The sequence below is a fragment of the Crassostrea angulata genome, chromosome 6, assembly GCF_025612915.1.
Source record: "Crassostrea angulata isolate pt1a10 chromosome 6, ASM2561291v2, whole genome shotgun sequence".
NCBI lineage: Eukaryota > Metazoa > Mollusca > Bivalvia > Ostreida > Ostreidae > Magallana > Magallana angulata.
Window position 1 is genome coordinate 7473631 of NC_069116.1, and position 24815 is coordinate 7498445.

The 24815-nt window shown below is 33.3% G+C and overlaps 2 protein-coding genes across 8 annotated transcripts in view; one reads left to right on the top strand and one right to left on the bottom strand.

Moving 5' to 3' along the window:
• LOC128186530 (alpha-2-macroglobulin-P-like) overlaps positions 1 to 24815 on the top strand; it is a 147427-nt gene that overhangs the window by 87499 nt on the left and 35113 nt on the right. For all 3 annotated transcript variants that reach the window (XM_052856326.1, XM_052856329.1, XM_052856327.1), the window contains exon 15: positions 9833 to 9856. In XM_052856326.1, the coding sequence (XP_052712286.1) occupies positions 9833 to 9856 (24 nt within the window). The remainder of the gene's footprint in view (positions 1 to 9832; positions 9857 to 24815) is intronic.
• On the bottom strand, positions 397 to 24702 carry LOC128186535 (FMRFamide receptor-like). 5 transcript variants are annotated; one of them, XM_052856342.1, is made up of 3 exons: positions 24416 to 24701; positions 14173 to 14411; positions 397 to 1798 (listed from the first exon to the last, which is right to left on the bottom strand). In XM_052856342.1, exon 3 carries the CDS (start codon positions 1792 to 1794, stop codon positions 673 to 675), a length of 1122 nt encoding a protein of 373 aa, XP_052712302.1. In that variant the 5' UTR covers positions 1795 to 1798; positions 14173 to 14411; positions 24416 to 24701; the 3' UTR covers positions 397 to 672. The 5 variants fall into 5 exon arrangements, with proteins under 5 accessions (XP_052712302.1, XP_052712304.1, XP_052712303.1 ...); XM_052856344.1 differs by lacking the exon at positions 14173 to 14411 and having other exon boundaries at positions 24416 to 24702; XM_052856343.1 differs by lacking the exons at positions 14173 to 14411; positions 24416 to 24701 and adding an exon at positions 3936 to 3985.

Below are 24815 nucleotides of genomic sequence, written 5' to 3' on the forward strand. Positions count from 1 at the left end.
TTTGTTATCACTGAACAAGTTTTTATTGTTTATAATGACGGACTGATTGATGCATCTCTCCTATCAGCATGGCTAGTATATTCCTATCAATGTCTCTTATTATAAAAATCATTACTGTTAACATGTTTTAAAGTCAATTTCATAAAAATGAAATTTTGAGTAAAAATGACAAATTGTCAACCTTTTGTATCTGGTTAATTGTAAATGTCTTTTGACACACTTAAAATCAAATATCAAATTGGCTTATTGCTAGAACAAAAATTCATGCTGCCAGATAAAAAAGATACAGATTGAGTCCATTCTCGTTTTACATCAACACTTGAAATGTTTTATATAATGCATCGCCATTAAAAAAAATGCTGCCCTACCAAAGCAAATCAAATCACAAAATGAGAATCTTTTTTTCAGGATTTAATATAAAGGCAATCTGTTAAATTTGATTTAGTCGAAAATTGCTGTGTAAGGTAGAAGAATGGATGGTATATACATGCAATAATTGGGGAAAAGACAACATTTCAGTTATTGCAGTTGAGTCGTGAGAGACCTCAAGTATTTCATTGATTCTTCAGTTTTCAGTATTATCTTCTTAAGAACAAGAAATGTTCAAGAAAATGAGCTCTGAAGAGTTCCAAAATAAATTGTTTTTCGTGTTTAGTTTAATTAATCACTTTCTCACGATCCATCATTGATGTTCTGGAGGGGGACCTTGCTCAGATCAGCCTTGGTGTTGAGGCGGTAGGAATCCCTTCTCTGGTTCCACCAGTAACAGCACACTATGTGGCGCAAGGTTTTACGGAAATAAGAACTAATTATACAATATAAAATGAAATTCACGGAGAAGTTGACGGATTGCATGAAGTTCATGATGGCCTCAATAGAGCGGTAATTCTCCGAGTGGATCATACTGGCGATGTGGAGGACAATTTCAGAGGGCGCCACTAGGATGAGGAACATGACCACGATAACGATGAGGGTGGTTGTCAGGGTGAAATTGGTGTCCTGGGACGAGGAGCGGTCAAAGTGGAACTTCTTACGATACTGATAAGACTTATGGATTTTGCGACAGATGCAGATGTTGAAACCGACCAGTAGAATAAGAGGAATAAAGTTTCCAAGTATGGCCCATACCACTCTATAAGTGGTATCTGCAATTGTGTCATTTCCAAGTGGTACAATATCCATTGTATATACTTTGGTGCTGTTATTCACCACATTCTCAACCACTTGATTTCTCCAAAGCACTGGGACATTAAATAATACAGATAACACGTACACAATCACAATGATCAACTTTGTCCTTTTCAAGGTCATTAACAAGTTCTGATTCAGTGGATGACATATAGCAAAGTACCTCTCTGTTGCCATAGTAACAGTTAGCCAGGTGCTTGTCAGAATAAACACATTGATAATAGCGGGTGAGTACATTCCATAGTATATGATGAATCCTGTATCCGTGTCAAAGTCACTGGGCAGGAAGGTGGTGGGGAGCGCAAACAAACAAAACATAAAATCAGACAGGGCTAAGGCAATAAGGCACAAGTTGGCAGCTTGCTCCACTGTCCGCAGAGAGCGACGAAGTTTACGTCGAGTCAAAATAGTCAGATTCAGAATATTTCCCACAATTCCAAACATGCATACTGTGGGTAGTCCGTATTTGTTGATGATGGTGACTACATCCCACTCAGAGTTGGGCTGCGATAGGGTGGTACTTTCCTCAGTACTCGGAGTGCTGCTATTTATTTGGATGGTTGCCATGGTGTTGTTTACAGGGTTGTCATCTTGTAAGTGTGTCATTCTTCTGGAATACAAAAAACAACAATAACATGAAATTGTTTTTGATTTTAAAAAAAATATTTTGCTACTGTATACAGGGAAATAATCACCTCTATTTCATTTTTGCCCTTTTCACCCTCGTTTCAAGCAAGCAAATTTAAGACTAGGTGAATTCCAATATCTCAAATTATTTCTCCTTAACAATTTTGTATGAGTGAAATCAAGATGAGGCAAATAAAGAAGGGCTAAAATAGTGCCGAGCAAAAATAACCCTGTGTACAGTATACAGCTATATTTGTTCTGTACCTACAATCAGTGTTAATAACCAAACAAGTATATGTTATAAATAGACCGTTGCACACAGACTAGATCCACTCCGACATGCTCTGATCTGCTAAACTGGTTTAATATCAAGTTGTGTAAGGGTATATATAATACATTGATTTACTATCCATTAACTGGACCCTAGCATTTACTAATTTATTAAAGATGAATTATGATTTAGATGTTAGCATTCTGATTGATTATGCTTGCTTAATGGGTTTTTGTATCATCCATTGTCATAAGAGGGCTCTAAAACATAATAATATTCATCTTAGGAGAAACATTATCTATTGTTCCATCAAGTTAAAAGGACACCAAGGACTCTGCTAAGGTCCCTGAGGGAAGCATCTGTTTGGCGGCTCTATCAGTGTCTCCAAACACAGCCACCGCCAACCGCCCGTGTGATCCTCGCCCGCGTGATCCTCGTCGGCTAAAGACTTTATCTTACTTTAGTTATGACACCGCTGATCCCCATCTCCTGTGTCAGAGAATCTTGATGTACTGTATTGGGTTCTAGGAGCCTGAGTTTCTCAGAGCTGACCATGACTTAAGATCTATCTCAATAATATGAACAAGCTTATTTTTCCTAAGATCACTCCTTATCCATTTTACAAAATGTATTTTTATAACTTAAAAATGTCACAAGTCTTCACCTTATTTTAGGACAAAGAAATAGTTGTCTTTAGCAATAAGTAAATATATATGTAGATGGTGTAGCTTATATTTTGTCATGCTGTCGTCATACTAATTGCATTGAATGAGAAAAGAAATGACTAATTTTGATTTTTCAACCTTTTCATTTCTCTAAGACTGTTAAAATAGTTCAGGTCACATTTATAGAAGTATCACAAAACTGCTACATTTATTTTGTTCTATAGAACACACTCTAAAAGAAATCATTGGATCTGATGATAAATACATAGTATTATACTTGTAAATCTATGTACTAGATATTTACATGTATGGAAGGGTTATGAATTAAGGTATTTTATTCACAAGACTTGTTCCTCGATCTATACAAGTGAATGATATATTATATAAAGGAGAGGAGTTAAAGGTCGAGATAACATTTACAAATTTATATCTCTGAAAATAGGAATTCCTACCAAATTGATTTACATTTAATTTTGTGGTAAAAAGAAGAGAAATTTTTATTAGCAACATATGTTGACTCTTAATAGAATCTTATGATAAGTTTTGTACATAGAAAATATTTTTTCATCAGATGTTGCATATATATCCATGCATATTAAATAAATTAATAAAAAAATGTATATTTAAGTTTCCTAAAAGAAAAAAATAATTAATACAAGTTTATTGAGATTTTTATAAACTTCCCTTACAGCTCATTCTTTTATTGCCAGTAGCTAGGGTGACCCATGCAGTCAAGCAGGATTGTTGGTACAATCTTATAAATGAAGACATTTTGCCCATAAACTACAAATTGCCTGCACCAGAGTAACTGCTTACACCTTTAATGGTATTTCAACATGTATGAGATGATGTCTGTAAGCTATAATTGAATTTTATCTAATAAGTAATTATTGTGAAATTTATTAAAAGCCTACTCTCATTTCCCAATAAACCAGCCCGATATAGCAAAAATGAGAGACAGGTGTCGCCATGGTGAACATACTTTGATGGATCCAAGTCAGCGGAAGTTAATGGCATCAAAATATCTATACATGTACTTTTTGTCAATAAACTACAAAATGCCTGCACTAAAGTTGCAACTGCTTACACCTTTGGTATTTCATGTGTGAGATGATGTCCTTTAACTATAATTAAATTGTAACTGATAAGTAATTATTAAGAATTTAATTAAGAAGTTAACCTACTTTCATTTTCGATAAACCACCCCGAAGTAGCAAAAATGAGAATTTAACACCTAACATAGGTGGTGGACACGCTTAGGCGGATCCAAGTAAGGGGTAGTTTGCATCAGTGTACATGTATTTGCAATGAAATCATATTAAATAATTATGTGAAGATTGAATATAGTATGTTTACCAGGAATGTATCTGGGGCAGTGTATAAAATCATAGTAAAAATTTTTAAAATGATTTTAAAAGTCTGGTTCAGCATACAAAGTTAATTAATGCGCTGCAAATAACATAATGATTACTCCTTGGGGGGGGGGGGGGGGGGGGGGCTTGACTTATATAGTGACTTTTATAAAAGTCAAGGTCCCCCCCCCCCCCAAAAAAAAAAAAAAAATAAAAGGGGGTAAAGTTTCAAAGTTATTCACCAATTCAGTTCGACCTAATTGCAAGACTTAATTTAAAATTAAGTCTGGCAAACTTAAAATATAAAATGTTTAATCATTTTAAAAACATTCCATTTGATTTTAAATACTTTTTAAGGTGGAATAACACACCTGAAAAAAGTCACTCAAATTAACAGGACATTATTTGATAATAAAAGATAAAATGATAAATAAACTGTACATATGTCAAATAAGGGAAAAATTTGCAGTTTTGGGATAAAAAAATGAATATCTAAAATAATTATTTCAGTAAGTAACAACAAAAGCCCCTGCGGGATTCGAACTGGGGATATACAGATTACAAGACAGACACATTATCCACTCGGCTATGGAGTAATTAAGTTACATGTTACAGTCGATAAAATCCTTTTAATAAAACGAAATGTCGTTTCGATCAGCCATTTTGTGATGATGTGTTATTCCACCTTAATAATACATATGTTGCTGTAAACATTTTAAAGTTTTGTAAAGAAAGTTAGAGAAAAGACGTAATAAATATATACACCGATACCTACATACCCCATGGCATTCACAGAGATTTGAAGGTTTAGGTCACCAATATTGCATGTACCAGTAAATGCAGAAACATAAAGTATCAATTAGAGGCAGTTTTATCATTAGGGAAGAGCTTCACCAGTGATATCCATTGCTACTTAGTCAAAACTAATTCACTTTTTAGCCCAATGAAAACTCTTTGTAAAACCTTAATAATAAATTGTTCATGCCCAAGCTGAAGGTTTTATCTCAAACTTTGCTAATAAAGAACTGCTATGCACGTGAAGTGCTGTTTTCAATGGTAATAAGTCTGAAGTTGTTTATATACTAGCTGGTAAATTTCTGCAATTAACTAATGAATGCAGGAAAACTAACTGCTCACATATAGAAATTGTCAAACTTACCTAGGCATCATGATAAATCAAACTTAAAAAAGTGTATAGCCGTAACAAAACCGTGTTCACTTTATAACTTAATGGAAAATTCCATATATATTATATTATTTAAAAAATACGTTAGAGCAATGATTTATTTTTATACCCCATGCAACAAAGTGGCAAGGGATATGATGTATTTGACTTGTCCATCCGTCAGTCAGTCTGTCTGTAAGTCTTGTGTTTTTGCAAGTACAACTCCCAGCTAGCTGATCGAGACTTAAACAGCTGCATGGAATTTCAGTAAACTTTGTCGTTATTTAGGACACAATGCGGTATGTTTAACTTTTTAATATTTCTCAGATTTCTTTAATTGATCAGCTTAGATGATTTCATCATACGAATCCTACATTGATCAGCATAGATGATTTCATCGTATGAATCCTACATTGATCAGCATAGATGATTTCATCGTATGAATCCTAGTTGTGTTTCATTGCCAATACTTTATTTCTTTAACTATTGACAATTATCAGTGAACCATAAGGTGTCTTGTGTAGAACATGACATTGTCTTGATGTATGATTTATTCAACAAACAGGTAGATATATGACCCTAGATACACCCTGAATGTGTATCATAAAATTAAATGATGTCTTGGACTAATTATCAATTAGTTCCATTATTGTAATTACTAACTTCTATTTGGAGATCATAAATATTTAGATGGTCAGATAGAAACTTTTGCTTATCAGAGAAAACAAGGAGATGGAGGAATACCGCTGGGAGATCATATTGTACGAGTCTCGACTTAACTTGCTGCTCTTTTTATGACTGGACAGATGATTTAAAAATTCTCACTATTTATTGATTTCCGATTCCTTACATAAACAAAAAAAATTCTAAAAATAAAGCATATTGTAACCATGTATAATCATGAAGAACTTAAATTTGTTGGCATGATATTGAACAAGAAGTGTAAACTGCACAACTCAGTTTATACTTTGATAGATTATGTAGCTTGAGATGTTATTTGATTCCTATAATATTAGATTACAATATTGCAGGATTAATAACTCCCCTTGACTCCTAACTATTTTTATCGATCATTAACCAATATTTAAACCTGTGTTTGACTGTACGTAGCTTCTATAATGAACTTTTGTTAGTTGAGTAGTCTTCAATATTGTTTGTCTCATACATGTGGTTGCTCATAAAACAAACACAGAATTTTAAATGAAAATACGATATCAATATTAAACGCAGATATGAGCAAAATCTATTCTTAAAAAAAAGAATGAACAAGGTCATTTAGTGAAACCTTTAATTCACAATAAGCATACCTCGGAGCATTATTTTGGCAGAGATTTTCACTTAGTAAGATATTTGCTGTTCGCATATGTGTGAGTAAATTTATCAATGTACATGCTGCCTTTTCAAAGAATTAGAAACATTGATCGTGAAATGCCAAGTCATGGCTCAAATTGTAGGAGAGAAGTGTTGATTTACCGTTATTATTACCGGTTTATGAATGGAAAGTAGGATGTTTCACCACACACTTTATTCATGAATAGTCTTGTATATTTTAGATACCATGTCTCTGAAATGAAATATTTTGAAGCTCTTTATTTTTTATGGATCTTGATAAATTTCATAAAAAGCAAAATAGAAAAAAATATTAGTTTATTATTTTTTTAATTTATGTAAAAACACTTATTATAAAAAGCTTTAATAAATTAATTACAAGTGTAGTGTAGTTATAAAATGTATATCATTGAAACATTTCAAGTAGAGTTAGGGAAATAAACGTTATAAATAAATCTTTTTGGCATTATCTGTGTGATAAGGATTTTGTATAATCCATTCTCCTTGGGACCTTTTTCATCCTTTAAAAATTTTTCATTTACAGCTTTACCTTAAATAAAAGTAAAACTTGTTTATTATACAAACACTGATACATGTACTGCAAAAAAATAAAAGCACAAAGATTTGTGAGGTCCCCTGTGAAATTCTAACAATTTATTGTAAAATTTTATGGCTTAATTAATCAACCTCTAATAAAATGAATTTACAGATATAGCGAACAGATTGTGAGGCCCATATGATAAAGCTGAATATCGAAAAATGATATTTACATTCATAACACCATATATGTATTATTTCTTTTTAATCCCAGAAGCTACCAATATTTCAATGACTTCATTTTCAATATAATATATTTTTCTAAACATCTTATCCCTTAATTTGCAACATTTAGAACATTTCGATTTTCATTTTCATTCCATTTACTACATACTTCCACTAGCGTTATACCCAGCATACATGGGAAGGAAAACATGTATGAAGGCAATTTACAATATATACTTACTGTTTCAAATTTCTTTTAACTAAAAGAAATCCAATAATCCACAGGTCCCTTACTATAATCATGCAGGTTTTACTGTAATAATGTTTGTTTGAACTTTTTTTTAGCAATCTTGTTACTGCAATAAGGGATTAATCATTATACATCCCCCGCAACCGAAGTTTGGGGGGTATATAGGAATCACCTCGTTTTTATACAGTGGCACATGATACTAGTAACCATTTCCCCTGTTAATTAATTATCTTAGCACCCAGGTAAATCAGTAGGATGATTAATGAGATTTGATTAGAATCTGTATAAGTATAGTTAAATCCTTGGAGTTTGATCATTTGTCTGTACATGGGACATTGAGAATTGATGAAGGAAAGCGATAACCAGAGAAATGGCTGGTTCTGCAAACTCTTAGATGATCATGACTTTATCTTACTTCAGACGATCATTTTGTGGGTACTTATCTTTTTAACAAACAATTTCAGGTAGATTGATAGTGAATAAGAGTCAATCTAGCTGGTGTATTAAACAATTATAGACCCAGCATATATATACACTTTTCATGCATGCCTCTAATTTTGTAAAGGTGCAAATCATTCTCTTATTAGACTTTGAAATTGATAAACGAAAAGGTGCATCGCATACTTTCATGAGTGCATTTTATAATTAATCTCATTTGTTTTATAAACTTATGGGTGTTCCTTGATTTCTGTTATCAGTGTTGTTGAGATGCTGAGCAACGTGGTACATTGAACTGCTGACTGAGTTCAACAAATCTCAGACCATTCCTTGCTCGACATAGCCAGGAAGTGGGTTATCTCTAGATCTCTCGGTTCCAGGTCTGCAGACTGTTATAAGGAAGGGTGGGGTTCCTGTCACAGGTTCTGCTGATTTCTTGTAATCATCATCTCTTTCCGAAATTTTGAATTCCAAGTGCAATGTGATTAAGAAACATTAAGAAATTGGACAATTTTTTGATTATATAGTCCTGTATAGGAAATAAGGTTAATTTGATGCTCTTTGATTAATAGAGCTTTATTATGAGACAGTTTGCTGCAGAATTAAAAGAGAATGCAGAAAGTGGGTTTTCTCTTTTTTGACACAAACTAAATCATTCACATCTAGATTAATCTCTTTATATTGAGTGCCATTATACAGGACTCTGAATTGACAAATATAGAAAAAAATCACATCTGATTAATTTTGTCATTAGCAATCTTAATGTCTCTTACATCATAGGTAGTCATTTTGCTGTACAATAAAAGTTGGTTCACCAACAGTGTGGAAATTAAAAGTTGTTTGCTGATCCTGCCCAAGGGGGACGTTAACCTTTGTTTATACAGATGGGGCCTGATATTGGAATAATGATGTAGGGAATCATTGAAAATCTTGGAAATAAAGAATTTTATCCCAGAATTCAAAACATAAAACAAGAAATGTTTCCCTGCCGCTGTTGGCAATTTGGAGCACATGGTTGAATCTGGGATGATGCAGTGGTTTATTTAACTTCCTGCCATTTTCCTGTTGTCAAAACAAAACCAAAGTCCAAGAAAAACTGGTCAAATTTAGTGCCAAGACTTGAAGGAATTCTAATATGCATGGTAGATAGATATCACACCTTTGGGTAATCAGGTGAAGGTGATTTGGTTTGTAATGAGGATGGCTTGTTGGAGGACTTGATGGTCCTTTGGGTCCAACTGTGGCTTGTAATTGTGTTATCAAGAAATGAGTATTGACCACTTTAATGTCCAACTGTGGATGAGTGTATGCATGTGCTGACAGTACATTTGTACAACTGCATGAAAGAAAAGAAATAAATGAATGGCTCCCATGGACTGAGTACATTTTGTTTTTCTTCAGACAGAGAAGATGTCAAAACACTAGCAAGCATAATATCTTTGAATCCAGCAAATACAATAAAGAAGCTGTTTCTGTTATGTATATAAGTATGGTAAACATTTGCTGAAAGTTAATATCTCACAATGAATAATTTCTATTACTATTACTGTCAGTGCTTTAGAAGGAAATTACAAGAATGTTCATTGAGGAAAGAGAGAGACAATGATATCTTTTTTATTTGCTTGATACATGTATTCCAGAAAAATAACTATTAAATTGAGGCTAAAATATTCTACTTTTGATATTGAATGAAATCATGTTCCAGAAACCATATGAAGGGAGGGGTCATTTAAATGCTGAATGGTTGTTAATGTGTTAATATAACAATTTTTCTTTTATTTTCAGAACCAGATGTCCTCCAAAAGTCTGGTAAGCTTTACACTGCGTAGGGGTAAGTAATGTCATTCTGGATACTAGGGAGGCTGGAAGGTCAACAAACTACCCAGCAGATCAGCTGTGTTCAACTTTTAAATTTACTATTTTTTGACCATAATATAATATTAAAAAAGAAAAAATCCAAATACATAGGCTTCAAAATTGGAACATTTCCCATATATTTATACATATAAAACTCTTTGTCTAAAGGAGATAAATATAGCCAAAAAATGGCAATTAACATCCAGCTTTCTTAATTAAAAGTTTTAAGTGTATGACATCTAAGCCAATATTCTCCATGATATTGCAGTCAATATCTATCATATTGTGAAGAAGTTTGTCATAATGAGGATGACACAGCACCTTTGATGAACTCTAAATACTTAATATTGAAAAATGTAAGACGTAGTTAAACCGTGGCATCATTAAGTAAATCAGTCAACCATGTTCATTTGAGGGTCTACCTTAATAACAGGCCTGGAAAGGTCATCTTATGGTTTTAGAGTGTGCAAGAAGGTGACAATTCAAGCCATCTCTCTAAAAGCTTGAAATTAAATTTGTTGATCCCTGGGTAGTTAGTGATGGGTCTGTCCGGTAGCACTTCTTTCAAATGATGTTGTTAAGGTGTGTACAGCTGTTCTGTAGATGATTAATTGTAATTCTGTACAAACCCCGACAATTATACTTAAGGTCACTGTAATTTTTGTCTCTCTGTTCATTATTTTATTTATACTTTAATGTGAATTCCAGTATGTAAAATTAAACAATGTATAATAAAGGTATCTTTAACACTTTAGTTGGTAAAATTACATGCATACCATATTGTTAAAAATTGATAGCACTTTTCTTTCAAAATCATCACAGTTATACTGTCAAACATAAGAAGTGGACAATTTAAATTTTCATAAAAGTCCATCAGTTTGAATTCCTTTGAATCAAAGAGGCCATCATCAGGATAAATTCCTCCTCTCTGAATGAATCAAATAGCACTTGATGATGATATACACACTGTTTGAATACATCCATTATTCCTAATAAGCATTTAAGCTGTGTTAAAAACACTTGTGGATTCAGAGATTGGTACAGACTTCTCACCACTTGTTACAAATTGATGGGGGTCTGAGGCACTACAAGGCAGGTAAATCCACCCTTTCTCAGCAGGAAGGTTGGACGTAGAAATACAGGATTAAGACAACTGCTATAAGACTGCTACCGCCTCCCTCTACCCCAAACCCCTGAGGGGTAAGGGAATTTGTTCAAGGATGATAATTATAACCAAGCTTAATGAAATGCCAACCCATTTTGGTTCTTCTTCAGATAGAATGTTTTGAAGGATATCAAAATTATTGTAAGATGATGTCTTAATTTGTACTGTAAACTTGATCTAAAGCTGCCTTCTTATTAAGTTGAGTTTAATTGATATGATTAATTCATTCATTCAAATGAATTTTCTAGTCTTATTTTTATAAGGTGAATTTTAAACAGTACTCCATTAATTTTCAGCTAGTTTTTTTTTTCACATAAGAAAAGATGGGTGGTGGGTGGGGGTCCATTTTAACATTTTTAACAAATTGCATAATATGAGGCTTGGTACCTAAGTAATGGGTAGAAGATTTTTTTTTATTTTTGGGTTGGGTAGAAGATTTTTTGGGGTTAATCAGAAATGACCAAAGCCTCTATGATAGAAATGATGATATGATACAAACTTGCAATAAAATGAGACCTCATCCTGTGTATAATATCTCCTGGATGGGCAATGTAAAACAGAGAGAGTGTCAGAGATCACAGATTATGGAAGCTGGAACATTCAATAAAACCTCTTGAACAGCCTAATTTCATTCTTACCGAAGGCAACAGGACAATTACTACCGCGATAACATTATTAAACAGAAGTAATGCCTCCGCAGCGGAACTCCAAGAGTCTGAGAGTTTTATGCTACTGTATGGATCGGAGCAGGTTTAATATTCCCAGACTAACACTTAGTACATTGGAGATTTGAGACAATTTCTTGGAGGCCTTGTACAAACTTCACAAAATTAATTACTTTTTGTTTGTTATTTGTCCTTAATTCCTCGTCTTCTGCTGGTCGTTGTTTATTGTAGGAATCGGCAAGTTTTATTGATTTTGAAAATTAAGATACTTGTAGAAAAAATAATTTAGAAATTAAACTTGTATGTGGATTACATTAACTTAATAATGAATTTTGGAAAAAAGTTTCTTTTCCTTAGGGGAGTTTTCTGATAAAGGGACTTAAATGGAATGGAATTAAAATTGAAATTTGAAACGCAGACATTGAATTCGGAAAGTCAACAAAACATTATTTAAAGTTGTTTTTTTTGTAGCTTTATACAGCTATTAAGAAAACTATCATGATGTATAATAACAAGTTTGAAAAGGATCAGTTTTCAGAATTTGCTTCTGTATATACATGCTAAGGACCTTTGGAGATGGAAAAATTTTGCAAAGTATTACCATACAAATTCAATTCATTCTCTTCTTTCTATGAAAAGCTTGAGATAATTTTAGAAAATTCCAACAAATTTCATGGTGATTTGAACCATCAATCTGTATTGAATTTGATTTTGTTATTTGGGATGGGTCAGACTCTACAGTTTTAATGCATACATCAGACGAATTGTCTAGATAATAATTTTGTTTTGTTAGGGTTTGTAGTTTTCTGTATTTTATGAATGACTTGTTATGGTATGGAATTTGTGATGGAAATTTTAATACATAATATAAGCAGATTACCATTGCAGTTTGTTTTATACAAATCAATTATGTAAGATTATGATTAATTAATGATCATTTGATATGCGAGGCAGGGGGGGGGGATATCATTTTAAGAATAAAAAGAATATGAAAATTGATTGAGGAAAAAGTTATGATACTTATTTATTAATGAAGTGGTTATATCTGTTCAAGAGTGTTGACATATTGTTGCATTCATCATTTAAGCTTGACATTGTATGTCATATGTCACACAAGAGGTTTGAGCAGAAGCAAATACAAAATTCAAATAAACTTGAAAATATTTTTAAAATTTTTGAATAAATTCAGCCCTTTTACAGAGCGATTTATTCTTATTAATGCATCTTCAGCTGAACTCATTTCATGTATTATCTTAAACTGCAATGCTTTAATTTTCCTAATTTTATCGAATAAATGTAATCAATTGTGTCATTTTTATTCATTCTTCATTTACAAGATTGGAACACACATACCTGGGCATTTATTTGTCATTGAAATCTCTTTCAGGTGAAAAATAAACATAATATGGTTGCATTTATAATCGGAGAAATTTTATAGAAAATACAAATTTCTGATCAATATGGACAGTTGAATTCGTTATCTGTCAAGTTCAGGATATCTCGTATTAATTATGTCCCCTTTCAATTTCATTCAAAATAAAAGTTCTACTCAGATATGTCCTCTTTGTTAAAGATGAACAGTGGTACATAACTCAGAACTTATATTAAAGAATATATGTTTAAGTCCTACTATTCATGGATTTGAATTTGACTTTCAATTAAGAATGTCAATCAGTCTTACAAAATATCGGCAAATGTTGGCGAGAAAAAGTAGATGCAGGGACTCAAATTGACCGGGTATGTTTTGGAGTCATAGTTTGTCAATAGTTTGGGATTCAGAAAACTGTTGCAGGGCCTGAACTAAAGGAAAAAACCAATTAATGAATGAAAGAATTGAACAGTCTTCCCAACTTGATTCCTCTTTTATTCAGGGTTGCTATTATTGACCAGTCATAAGATCAGATAGGATTAGCCCAAATCAGAAAAAAGGCATCAGAGAAAATATGTAGACTTGATTAAGTGGGAAGGTCCAGGATTGGGGAGATAACTCTGAGTTTGTCAGATTCTGGGCTCTGGAGTAAAATGGATGATAAGTATGGAGGAAAGCAGACCATCTTATTACAAAATGTCATTAAGGGGCATGCATTTCTTAAAGCAAATAGCAGGATCCTGATAAAAGCCCAAAGAACTGTCGTCTGTCATATTCGGGTTATTATTAATTTCACTCTTAACAAAGGGGGTCTGTCAGTGCCTATTGAGCTTTTAATTAGAATATGGCCACTATGTCTAATATGGCAGAGAAAGAGACATAAAAACTTCCAATTCAATAACTGTATTTAATGGTACATGTATTCAGAAACAGAAAGGGGCAGCAAAATTTACATTTAGAAAATATATTTTTAGGAAATAATGTTGAGGGGGAAAAACATCCTATTTTTAATGATTGGTAGTTACTCTAGATGTTAGAAAGAAATAAAATATGATAACAATATCCTTACCTTCAAAAGAGGAGACTTGACATGGTGATTAGATTATTTATCCAGTGGCACCTGCCGTTAAATGAGCCAGATACTAACAAGGATCAATGTTGTACCTCCGGAGTACACTGGTAATTATTTTTTAATAAGGTGCTACCACACTGTGCTGCTACCATTCCTAGGCACCCTGTCACATAATGAATCCACAGTATCTAGTGCTAATCAACACACCACCGCAATTTTATATACAGGCTCCTCCACTGCAAATACACAAATATGATTCCTTATTATTCCTCATGTCCACTGTTTTCTGAGCTTGCAGTGGAATGTTTTAAGGTTTAATGGTAAAGCTGTGTCCTGCCTGAGGATTTAACAGAGCACCAAGAAGGCTCCCATAGTCCCAGCTCAGAGCCTTATACTCGACCAACAAGTTACAACAGATTTCAAATTCTTCTCCCAAATGTTAAAGATGTATCTGAATCAACAAGGGCTGTTTAGCTCTCCACAGTGGATGCTACTGGTGGATGCTACTGTTTATAAAGACACTCTGTACTCTGTTAGGAGTAACTCAGTACTGATGAACTCAACTGTATCCTCAATCAGTGTAGCATATTAAATCTGATATATCTAGTCATGATATATTTACATATTTTACATGCTCTTGACTTTTAACAAGCTTGGTTTATGTTTTTTTGCAGGGTAAAACATTCATCAGAGGTATATCAGTACATGGTGAGGCTAACTTTCTTATTTTTTTTTACATTTTCTATCAAAAGGCCATCACCAAAATTTCCTGTTTAGACAGCTGCGGGGATTCTCTGTTTATCAAAGGTTTAATTATCCTTTTTCAAACTTAATAACCCCTAAGATGAACACCATTAGTTTAGGTTATATTGATCTCTGCATGGAAGATATAATTCCATCTTTAATATCATGAATTGATTAAGCTGTATTCAGTAGTCTTATCTACAGTAGATCAAAGGTCAAGGTTAGAGGTCAAAGTAATTATCAAGGTCATAGCGCTAATTGATAGAGTGAATATAGGAAAGTTGAGATTAATGCCTGTTCCAGAAATACCAAAAAGCATACCGGTATTTTTTAATTTTTTTGTATTGGCAGATGAAGAAATAATTATCTGGTCATTAAGCAGGAAAGATATACATAATATATTGATCGTGCGCCAAGTTCATTGCTGTGTAGACACTGAGTGTTGTATTTTGGAAGGTCATGTTGAACTGTTAGTAAGCTCAATTAAAGCAAAAGAATTCAGGCTTTTGACATACTGTGCATTGTTTTTGCAGCTGACCAGCTTCCCTGAGTAATTGGGCTTTGTGTTCTATGGGAAAGCATCTGAAGACTCTATAAACATGATGTGTTTTGTTTTGTGAAGGCTTCTGAGATTTCATTTTAAGTGTTTCAAGTTTCTATGAAATTATCAACATCTAAAAATAAAAAAGTATTGACATGATTCAATTCGATGTAACAGAAATCTCTAAAAGATCGACTTTGTATAGTGTTAGCAGTTACAAATCTGCGACAAATAGGAGGTGAAATTATTTAGGGAACATGCACAGCATACCAGGAGTTGAAGTTTGATCTGAATGAAGTTAATTTTATGGAATGGATGTCAAGATCCCTGTTTTCCAATTTAAATAAATGTGGATTTTTTTGTGAGCCTAGTTATACAATATGATATTAAGTGACGTTTAACACACAAATTGTCCATGCAGGTTTGAATGTTTTTAGGCAATTAAGATGGGTGTTAAATTTTATACCATATCTTAGGCCAAGATTGATGAGTATAGGCAGTGTTTCTGGTTCCTCAACCAAGCCTAAATTACAAGCCACATGTTTTTATCTTTATATTTTTTCCTGGCTTTTATCATTTGAGTATCACTTTTACAAATCCAGATCACATAAGGAATCCCAGATGTGGTCTGCAATATAGAATATGTCCTTGAGAGATTTAATGAGGGACAGCCTGACAAGCCAAGTAATCTTGTAAATTATTAAACATTGAGATGATTTCCCCAGCTGATCATCACTTAATAATACATACAGTCTTAAAGTTGGAATAGGTAACACATTACAGTGTTACAAACATATAACGAAGTGCCAGGGACAGACAATTTGTCTTCGTTACAAGCGTAATATCATTCAACTTTACAACATGTAATAAAGTCACAGGGAATGAAAATCATATCCCTGTAAGCACCAATTCATTATAAGCATGTTTGCTATAGTGATGTTTTACTGTATATATTCATTTAACAAGTAGGAAATTAAAATTTCAAGATGTGCACTGTTCAAATGAGAGGGAAAATGAGAGAGAGAAAGAAGCAAAGATTCTAAGGTTAATATATACATGTTAAAATTACTACTGATAAATTCTATAAAACAGATGGAGTATAGCTCGGTGACCATGTGTTGTAAAGTGACGGGAGGCTGACAGATATTATTGATGAATCACAGGGAAGATACCATTGGCAAGATGAAAACGTGTCAAGTTAATAATGTCTGACATTGAAAATTCTCTTCAAATAAAACTTTGTTACCATGAACTGTCAACACTATGATGCAGTTTTGCAGTTCAGGTGGAATATGGTTGGACAGACAGATGCAAGTCCACCGACACCACATCACAGAAAGTGATTAATTGACAGCAAAGTTATGAAACAGACACACTTCAATGTATCAGAAAATGAGAATGTCCACATTAACTCCTCACAGTTCGTACATTGTGTTCGGTCTTCAATCACGACCTGCTGTATCTTTTACCCATACGTGGGTGTGTACAACCAATCAAATGAAATCTAACATTCAGCATTTTTGGAAACAGTTGTCTGTCCTACACAATATCATCATCATAACTGTTATATTGTCACTTTGAACTAAAATGGTAAAATGTAGCAGTTATCAACCATTAGTACAATGGTGTCCTGGGTAATAAAGTTTTTGAGTCTGCAGGGGTCTGTAGAACTTTGCTGCCCGTCTGGGTTTGAATGGTTATTACAGGGGTATAAATTGCTGTAATATTAATGTCATTCATTTGCTGGGTGGTGCAGCCTAATTTCCATCGCTTTTTGATATGACTCTTTAATACTCAACATGTACTACAGGGAAAATATTTTTATAGCACAGTTAATACGAATATTAAGCAATGAACAAGTTTTTAGTTTCATCGAATTCCAGGCTTATCATCAGTGAAGTCAATTTTATACCCCCTATAGTCTTAAAATGTATTATAGATTTATAAGGTATGACATAAATTACAATAGCAGAGAATTGAAACTATAAGTCCCCAGGCAATAATCAACAGTCCTTGGTGATTTAACATAAGACTTAATGGGATTTACTGTATAGTGAATCAACATTGGTAGGACTAGATATTTTAAAAGACAAAAGTATTATTATGTAAAATCAAAATGTGTTCATAAAACACAAATTTAAGCTTTAAAAATAATTATTCATCATTTTACATGTTGTTGTGTTACCTCAATTCACACATCTGGATCTTACTAATGCATATTTACACCCCTTAAATAGGAAGATATTGCCCAAATAGATTTTGGGAGAAAAGGGTCAGAACATGAAGGCAAATTATCTGGTTATATGATATTTTCCACGGTTAACAGAAGTGGCTTGTGGCTTGATTTCATCCCTGGCTCTTTTATCAGGTATGGTATCCAAGTTTTACACTTAATTTTCCTGAATGTAAAAAAAAATTAGCATGTAACAGTGGTCATGTGTCCCTTGTATGACCGTAGAAAAAGAACAGAAGTATGCTGTATAAATACTGTCCAATACATTTCATCAGCCAAAATAAAAAAAATCCCCTAAACTTAATGTTTAAATTTGTTTAAAAATACATGAATTTCCATCTGAAAAAATGGATCTAGCTATCTGCAAATAAGTCCCAAAGAGTTTAGTAGAAAAAGTACTAGATTTGTTTTGTAACCCCCCCCCCCCCCCCCACCTACTATCCCTAGCTGACATCCCAAGCACACGAACCCCAGTCAGATAGTGTCACAAATAGTATTGCAATAGTTAAGTGCCATTCCGTGAATCCTTTACAAGCACTGTGTTAATTAGACATTAAGTGACTTTTAAGCCCAATGGAGCTTTTGTTGCTATATCTTGTACTATATTAATGAGAATAATTGTTTCCTATTGTTTTAAAGTTCTTAATTGCTTTGAGACATTTTGTATGTTATTGTTCATTTTGTAACCCAAGTACAGACATTAAGATTACTATAGCAGGAGGCCTTCTAAATGAGGAAGTGATTGCAAAGACCGTAAACAAAAATTTCACCTTATCGACTGCCATCTAATTGTTTCTATTCCTACAGCAGATCAGTTTACGTGATGCACAAAAAGGCATTGTAAACAATTTAAGAAACAATAAATGTATTTAATGGTTGTCAGAGACCAAGACTGATTGTTTGCATTATGTCAATTACTGTTACCTGTAATTAAGTATTCAAAGAACTTAATTCAAAACTATAATGCCCAAATTGGTGATAGAATGGGTCACAGTCTTAGCTTTTGAAAAATTTACACTTTCTCCAACAGCATGCTGATAACGTTTACAGTGCTATTAAATCAGGAAGCGGGGTTTATTGCTGTTTCTCAGAACAATACAGACTCTTGCTGCATTTACAGAATTATTGTCGGCTGAACCCACAACAGTACCACCATTACCTTTGTTAAGAGCTTGATGCAAGGAACGGCGGTAGTTATAATGATACTTTGCATATGGACTTGACATATTTCACCACTTTGTTTTTAATGTTGTTTCTTCCCAAGAATGAAACCATTTCACAATGCTTTGTAACAGTTGCTCAGAGCCATGTATTACAAAGTTTGAGTAAATCAGACCAAAACATACAGGATTCTAGAGAGCAACATCACAGCTGAAGACATTTTCTGCTTCCATTCATCTAAGGGTTCATGTCTTTTTGACATATCAATTGATTTCTCTATGATGTATAAAAGCTACACATGTGGAACCTAATAGCATTAACCTTCGTACAGATGCATGGACGGTAATGAGTACTCTTTGTCCCATCTTAAACCTTCTTTGGAGCCATCTGTCCCAATAAAAGCTAAAAAATATAGCAAGTTGGCAAGAAGTGAAGCGTGGTTCCATTACATTGAAGGTTAGTACATTCATTTCCTATAAAGATCTGGGGTTTTATGTGTCTTCCACGGAAGTCCTCAATAACTTCAGCTGATGGATGGAGACCCTTTAACAAGTTGTTGCAGATCTCTACAATAAGGACTGAACCCTCCGGAGGGGGACAGTGGCACATTTACATAACAGTTTTATTTGTTACCTCAGATAATGACGTCTGCTGAAGGAAGCTACAAGAGAATTAATGGTCTGATCAATTTAACTAGTGAACTGACAACATGTCACATCAATGCTCACAATGGCAATTAATTCATAATATAAGCTTTGGTTTTGGTACATGTATGAATTAACAATCGAATGAACATGTATGCATAACAGACTATTTTTATACAGTTTATAACTGTTAAAAAAAAGAAGAGTGTGATGTCAAGATCATCAGCCTTATACATTTTGTTTAATAAATCGATGAATGCATTTGTTGGACTGGGTGCTTTAATTGATAAGTTTGTTTCTCTACAAAATAACACAACTTTAGTGTCCTTAAAAATGTTGGCACTATTATCGGTTGAATGGTCATATCCATTGATAAAGGATTTTGAAAATCCATCACCACCAATTGGTGACACCTTGAAGTACTCTTAAAAGGACAGGAAACAACAAATTATCATCTCTGTTCCATATTTCTCAAGTGTTCTATTAAAGATGTGGTTAATGTATTATATTACGTAGATACAGTAATATCTTTTCTGTTCTTTTTGTCCTCTGAACTGGAAAAAACGTGTCACTAAAAGTGTGACTAAAAAATACATCTACTATTATCCAAAGTAAAAAACCCTTAGATATAAAAAAAAATTTAAAAAGAGTGTTATCGATAAAAGATGTCACCTGATGAAGCCCACAAAAAATTGTTATTGTAATCTGAAGAAGTACAACAATATGAAATGCCCTAGGTGTAATGAATGGTAGAGCAATAACCTCACAAGGCAGAACAGGTCACTAGTGATTTAAATTTTACATGTAAAGTTTATCATATGTCACTGAATTTGAAAAAAATCTTATGTAAACTTGATTTGAGGTAAAGCAATAAGCTTGAAATCCCAAAAAAATCAAGAATTGTCATATGCTGAAGAGTGACAATCCTAAAAAACTGTCAAAATTATCAAGGTCAGTTGTAGTAGAGCTTTAACAGTGAAAATATCAAGGTCGTCTGAAATAAGGCATTAACAGTGAAAATATCAAGGTCATCTGAAGTAAGGCATAAACAGTGAAAATATCAAGGTCATCTGAAGCAAAGCTTTAACAGTGAAAATATCAAGGTCATCTGAAGCAAAGCTTTAACACTGAAAATATCAAGGTCATCTGAAGCAAAGCTTTAACACTGAAAATACCAAGGTCATCTGAAGGAAGGCATAAACAGTGAAAATATCAAGGTCATCTGAAGGAAGGCATAAACAGTGAAAATATCAAGGTCATCTGAAGTAAGGCATAAACAGTGAAAATACCAAGGTCATCTGCAGTAAAGCTTTAACAGTGAAAATATCAAGGTCATCTGAAGCAAAGCTTTAACACTGAAAATACCAAGGTCATCTGAAGGAAGGCATAAACAGTGAAAATATCAAGGTCATCTGCAGTAAAGCTTTAACAGTGAAAATATCAAGGTCATCTGAAGCAAAGCTTTAACACTGAAAATACCAAGGTCATCTGAAGGAAGGCATAAACAGTGAAAATATCAAGGTCATCTGAAGCAAAGCTTTAACAGTGAAAATATCAAGGTCATTTGAAGTAAGGCATAAACAGTGAAAATATCAAGGTCATCTGAAGTAAAGCTTAAACAGAGAAAATATTAAAGTCATAAGAAGGAAAGCTTCAGCAGTAAAAATTTCGAGGTCATCTGAAGTCAAGCTTAAACAGTGAAAATATCAAGGTCATCCGAGGTAGATTTCTGTATAATGATTCAGATCATCTGAGAAAAATAGTATTGAGTATTTACCTTAAATAGAATTCAACAACTGACCATCCAACAGAAAATCTGCCAAAGTATTGGCAATTTCCAGGCCATTTGACAGGCACCCAAAAAACTCATCCCTGTTAGCTCCCCAAACCCTCAGTGGCTGGTCAGTTTTGAAAATCTGACAGAGCCGTATGAAGATTTATTAGTGACCGACTTAGCTCCTCATCATATGATTCTTGTTATGATGTCTCCATCAGCTGTATATTAATGTGACTGATGTAAATTTGAATTCATTCATACTTTTATCATAAATCACTTATACCAAGGAAATTGAATGTTGTTTAACATCCACTTAAGAATTTTTAACTTTTGTCAGAAAAATACTGCTGTTGTCAAAAGTAAATGATGCAACTCTGTGTGTTGATACCTTCCTTACCAAGAGTTCTTCTGTTTGAATGGTCTCTCAATAAATACCTGCTACTATTGCCAATCAGAATCTAAGCTTTGTCCCCATCAGAGGTTTATAAAAGCACACTAAGCGTGCACTTTTACCACCAAGTTCTATTTTTACTACTGAATCTTGTTAACTCACAAAACACAGTAGTTGTGTTTTTATAATCTCAATCAATGGAACAATTTCCTTGGCCAAAGGACGTAGGCCATGTGTGATTTAATGCTGTAATATCTCCTTGAACTTAAAGGAAGTTGAAAAGTTGTTCACAAGGTGTGTTTGTTCAAAAAGCATTATAAGGTCTTCTGTTAATAAGATTTACACAAATCTGTGTTTTGTGTGAGTCTGGGTAAATGTTTTTGATTGTATTAACGAGACCCAGTCAGAAGAAAGAGAAGACTCCGGGCTGGCCAGTGTTCTCCTGACAGGGGATAAATCTGGCCTTGTTCTTCCCGACACAACATCCATCAAGGGATTGGATTTTGCGATCACTGGGAGTCGGTGGTGTAAGAGCTCCTTGCCGTCCACGACTAAAGACAGACACTAGATCTACTTCTTTGTTTTATGGAGCACCTATCACCCAGGAATTGTCTAGGTCATTGACTCAGCAAACAAAAAAAGACAGATGACCAGGAATTGAACTCATCTTTTTCATTTCTTAAAATGCAGCAGCAGGTTATATAAAAGTCGATACAGTTTATACTTCAGGAGGGGGAGGGGGTGTACGTAACAGACAAAATCCATTGATTTAAAAAGTAAATGTACGTGCCAAATTCAATCTTTTTCACAATTTAAGTTCCACTAGAGTATAATTGTTGAATGTCTTTATAGTTTTAATTAGGCTGTATTAAAGAAATATGTGCTTTTCATGGTGAAGTCATTTTTCATTAACAGTATGCCCTATAACAGTTAGTGTAAGGAAGTAGATAAATTGAACATCTTGGCATTGAAAGTCTTCTGTTGTCAAATAATTCCTGGCAATTTCCTGTTTATGTAAATTTATCCTGTCCAGGTTTTGCTGTAGTAGGTAAACATAACTTAACGGTAATGAAAATCATCTGAAGAAACGCCAATCCAACAATACAACAGTCTTTGATTATGATGATTAGTGTGCGTGTACTCTCTTTATGGTGAAATATAAATTGAAATTAACTGAGAATTTTCAGTTTTTAACTGTGAAATATCACCCAGATGCTAGTTATCAGAATTTTTATGTTGCAGCAGATGAGCATGCACTCTTGAGACCCCTGGAGCTAACCCCTCTGCATTTTAAGGATGAAGTTAATTATTAAAACTTCTTGAAGAATCATAGCAATTTAAATTAAATTAAGTTTTGAATTACTCTGTACTTTTTCTTCATAATTTTTCTAACTTACAGCTCAGATTTTGTCACTTAATAACTGTGAAAATATTTGATTTTAACTGATTTTTATAAATAGATAAAATATAAATATTATTTGCTTCATTTAGTCTAGTATGAATGAATAGTTGTAATATAAAGATTTTTTGTGTCATTTCTGTGAATTATTTGAATTATTACCCTGTGCAAAATGATTTGTCAAACTGATGTTTGAAAAAATGATGACCACAGTTGGATCAAAATTCTACACACCTATATACATGTACTCCTATGGCTGAAATCAGTTGAAAGCAAACAAAGTTCACCATGATCTAATAGAGATATACCAAAACAAAATTCAAACTGTAACATAATATATACAGCTTCAAAAAAAAAATGTAGTTTCTATGAATCACTATAAAATACAACAGTTGTTAAACATTTGAACATTATGAGGATAGTTTCCCAATGATATTTGCTGATCAAAACACTCCAGAGTTTAGGTTTTTGTAGTGATCATTTTTAGAAAATCTTATATGATGCTGTGAGGTGGTAGTTTTTATGATCACTGCACAGTGATAAGTTATGATATATTTTTGAGTATTTTATACTGATAGAGGTGATGATACATTTAACAATTTAAAAGATTTTGATATTTTAGATTATAGTTTTTATTCCTGTTTTGGCATATCATAATTTTTTTAATGGCAGTTGTATTCCAAGCATTTTTCAATTTCTGTAATGATGTTTTACTTAACAAGTTTTTGCAATCCGTGTAATCATTGGCTTTGAAAGCTGAAATTTTACAGTGCCGATCCAGATTCACAGAATATTTGTTTGATGAAATGAAAATTCAAAGTAAGGATTTTTGAACAAAACTTTGAATTCCAGAATAAGAACAAAATTTTTCTCAAAGTTTTGGTTATGATTTTTGGAGGCAATGTCAGAATGACAGCTGTCTAGAATTACAAAATATGTCACAATAGCTGCAGGTCTGTAGCTCCCGGTTTGAAAAACTTGGATTGACGACCTATTCAAGTTTTTCAGACTGGGAGCTACAGACCTTTAACTAAGATGTCACCATTATAAAATACTTTTATATATAGATAAAATCCATTTATTAACAGGTGTTGTAAAGATCTGTGCATCTAAATGATAGGCTGAGTGTGAAAAGGAAATTTGATGATTATACTGGCTTCAATGAAGCAGTCTGTAATCTAGTAAGTAGCTTTATATTGAGTACCTCTGGCACATATTAATATATATATAGAGAGAGAGAGTAGTTAATCCCATAATTCAGTATTTCAATCAAATGTTTGAAACTCATCAGATACCAGAGTTACTATCAGCATCCTAAAGATAAGTAGTGAGAAGTCAGGTATTGCTTACCTTGTTACCTTGGTTCATTTCTCCAGGTGTTACACCCTAACAGCCTGTCTTAAGTGACCAATTTGTAACACAGACAGCTAATCATAATCCACACTTCACTGGGGGGTTACTCCAGGTCACCGGACTTGAAACCTGCTCTCTCTATTATCAGTGTTCAAACTGAATTACAGTATTTATAAGGTGTAGCTGTATCTCATCGAGCCAATCTCAGTTGCTGACAATTCAGGAACTGGACAGAGCTACAATCTATGGATTATTCAGCTTGTCAGAGATATCTTAAGAATTAAAGAGGGAGAAACTAGGAATGAATATATATATATTGCTATACATATACATGTACATACATGTGCTGACAGCTAGTACATTATGTTCAAATGTTACTATTTAAAATTGAAAAAAA

Bases quoted from the DNA above. Each gene is read 5' to 3' on its own strand.
- LOC128186535 (XM_052856341.1), bottom strand. From the start codon at position 3,768: ATGCCATTAACTTCCGCTGACTTGGATCCATCAAA. The intron at 1,799-3,733 runs GTATGTTCACCA...TTTGTATTCCAG, and splicing joins GCTGACTTGGATCCATCAAA to AAGAATGACACACTTACAAG.